General features: G+C 54.8%; 1 protein-coding gene across 1 annotated transcript; it reads left to right on the top strand.

The window, feature by feature from the left end:
• Positions 1 to 114: 114 nt before the first annotated feature.
• On the top strand, positions 115 to 680 carry GNI_241320 (putative polymerase polyprotein; the record flags this gene model as incomplete). Its single annotated transcript, XM_011136484.1, has 1 exon — positions 115 to 680. A coding segment is annotated over one exon (566 nt), but the record flags the coding sequence as incomplete, so codon positions are not given.
• Positions 681 to 774: the final 94 nt, after the last annotated feature.

Here is a 774-nt window from a genome sequence, read left to right as displayed (position 1 = left end):
AGGTTAGCAGAACCACGGTACCTGGAAAGTCCCGTAGTCAGCACCACCCCGACCGTAGTTGTTGAGACTAACTACGGAAGACAAAGAAAAATCTTCGAGGAAGAAACCACGCACATGGAGCCACCAAGCCGGTGGAAGCTGTGGAGCCTCCTGGAAAGATACCGCGATACCTGGGAGGAGCCCAAAGTTGCGAGAGTCAAGTACGCTGCCAGATTCACAGTCCATGGCAGGCCTTTCAAGGCGAGAGTACGGCACTACGAGCCGGAAATGCGTGAGGAGCTCGAGAAGCAGGTTAAGAAGCAGCTCGGGTTAGGAGTCGTGAGACCTTCGAAGAGTGAGTGGGCCGCGGCTCCACACTTTGTCAAGAAGAAAACGGGAGAATGGAGGTGCGTTATAGACTACAGGCGGCTGAATGCGTCGATGGTGGCAGACTCCTACCCACTACCGCGCATCTGGGACCACCTACGCCGTGCAGCCGGAAAGAAGTACTACTGCACGTTGGACACCAACAGCGGATTCTGGAATGTCCCGATCGAGGAGGGGAGTAAGCCGTTGACGGCATTCATAACTCCGACCGGGCTATTCGAATTCAACGTCATCCCATTCGGGATAAAGAACTCACCTGCTGAGTTCCAGCGGGCCATGGATGCTTGTTTCGAGCCCTTACTCGGCGACGATGCGTTTTGCTACATCGACGATATCGTCATTTGCGGCGACGACTTCGAGAGCGTGCTCGCAAAAGTGGAGCTCTTCCTGAAGCAATGCAGGAAGACT

This window comes from Gregarina niphandrodes, assembly GCF_000223845.1.
Source record: "Gregarina niphandrodes unplaced genomic scaffold scaffold00937, whole genome shotgun sequence".
In the NCBI taxonomy this organism is placed as follows: domain Eukaryota; phylum Apicomplexa; class Conoidasida; order Eugregarinorida; family Gregarinidae; genus Gregarina; species Gregarina niphandrodes.
The sequence above is the reverse complement of the archived record's forward strand: the minus strand, read 5'-3'. Positions and strand labels throughout refer to the sequence as shown.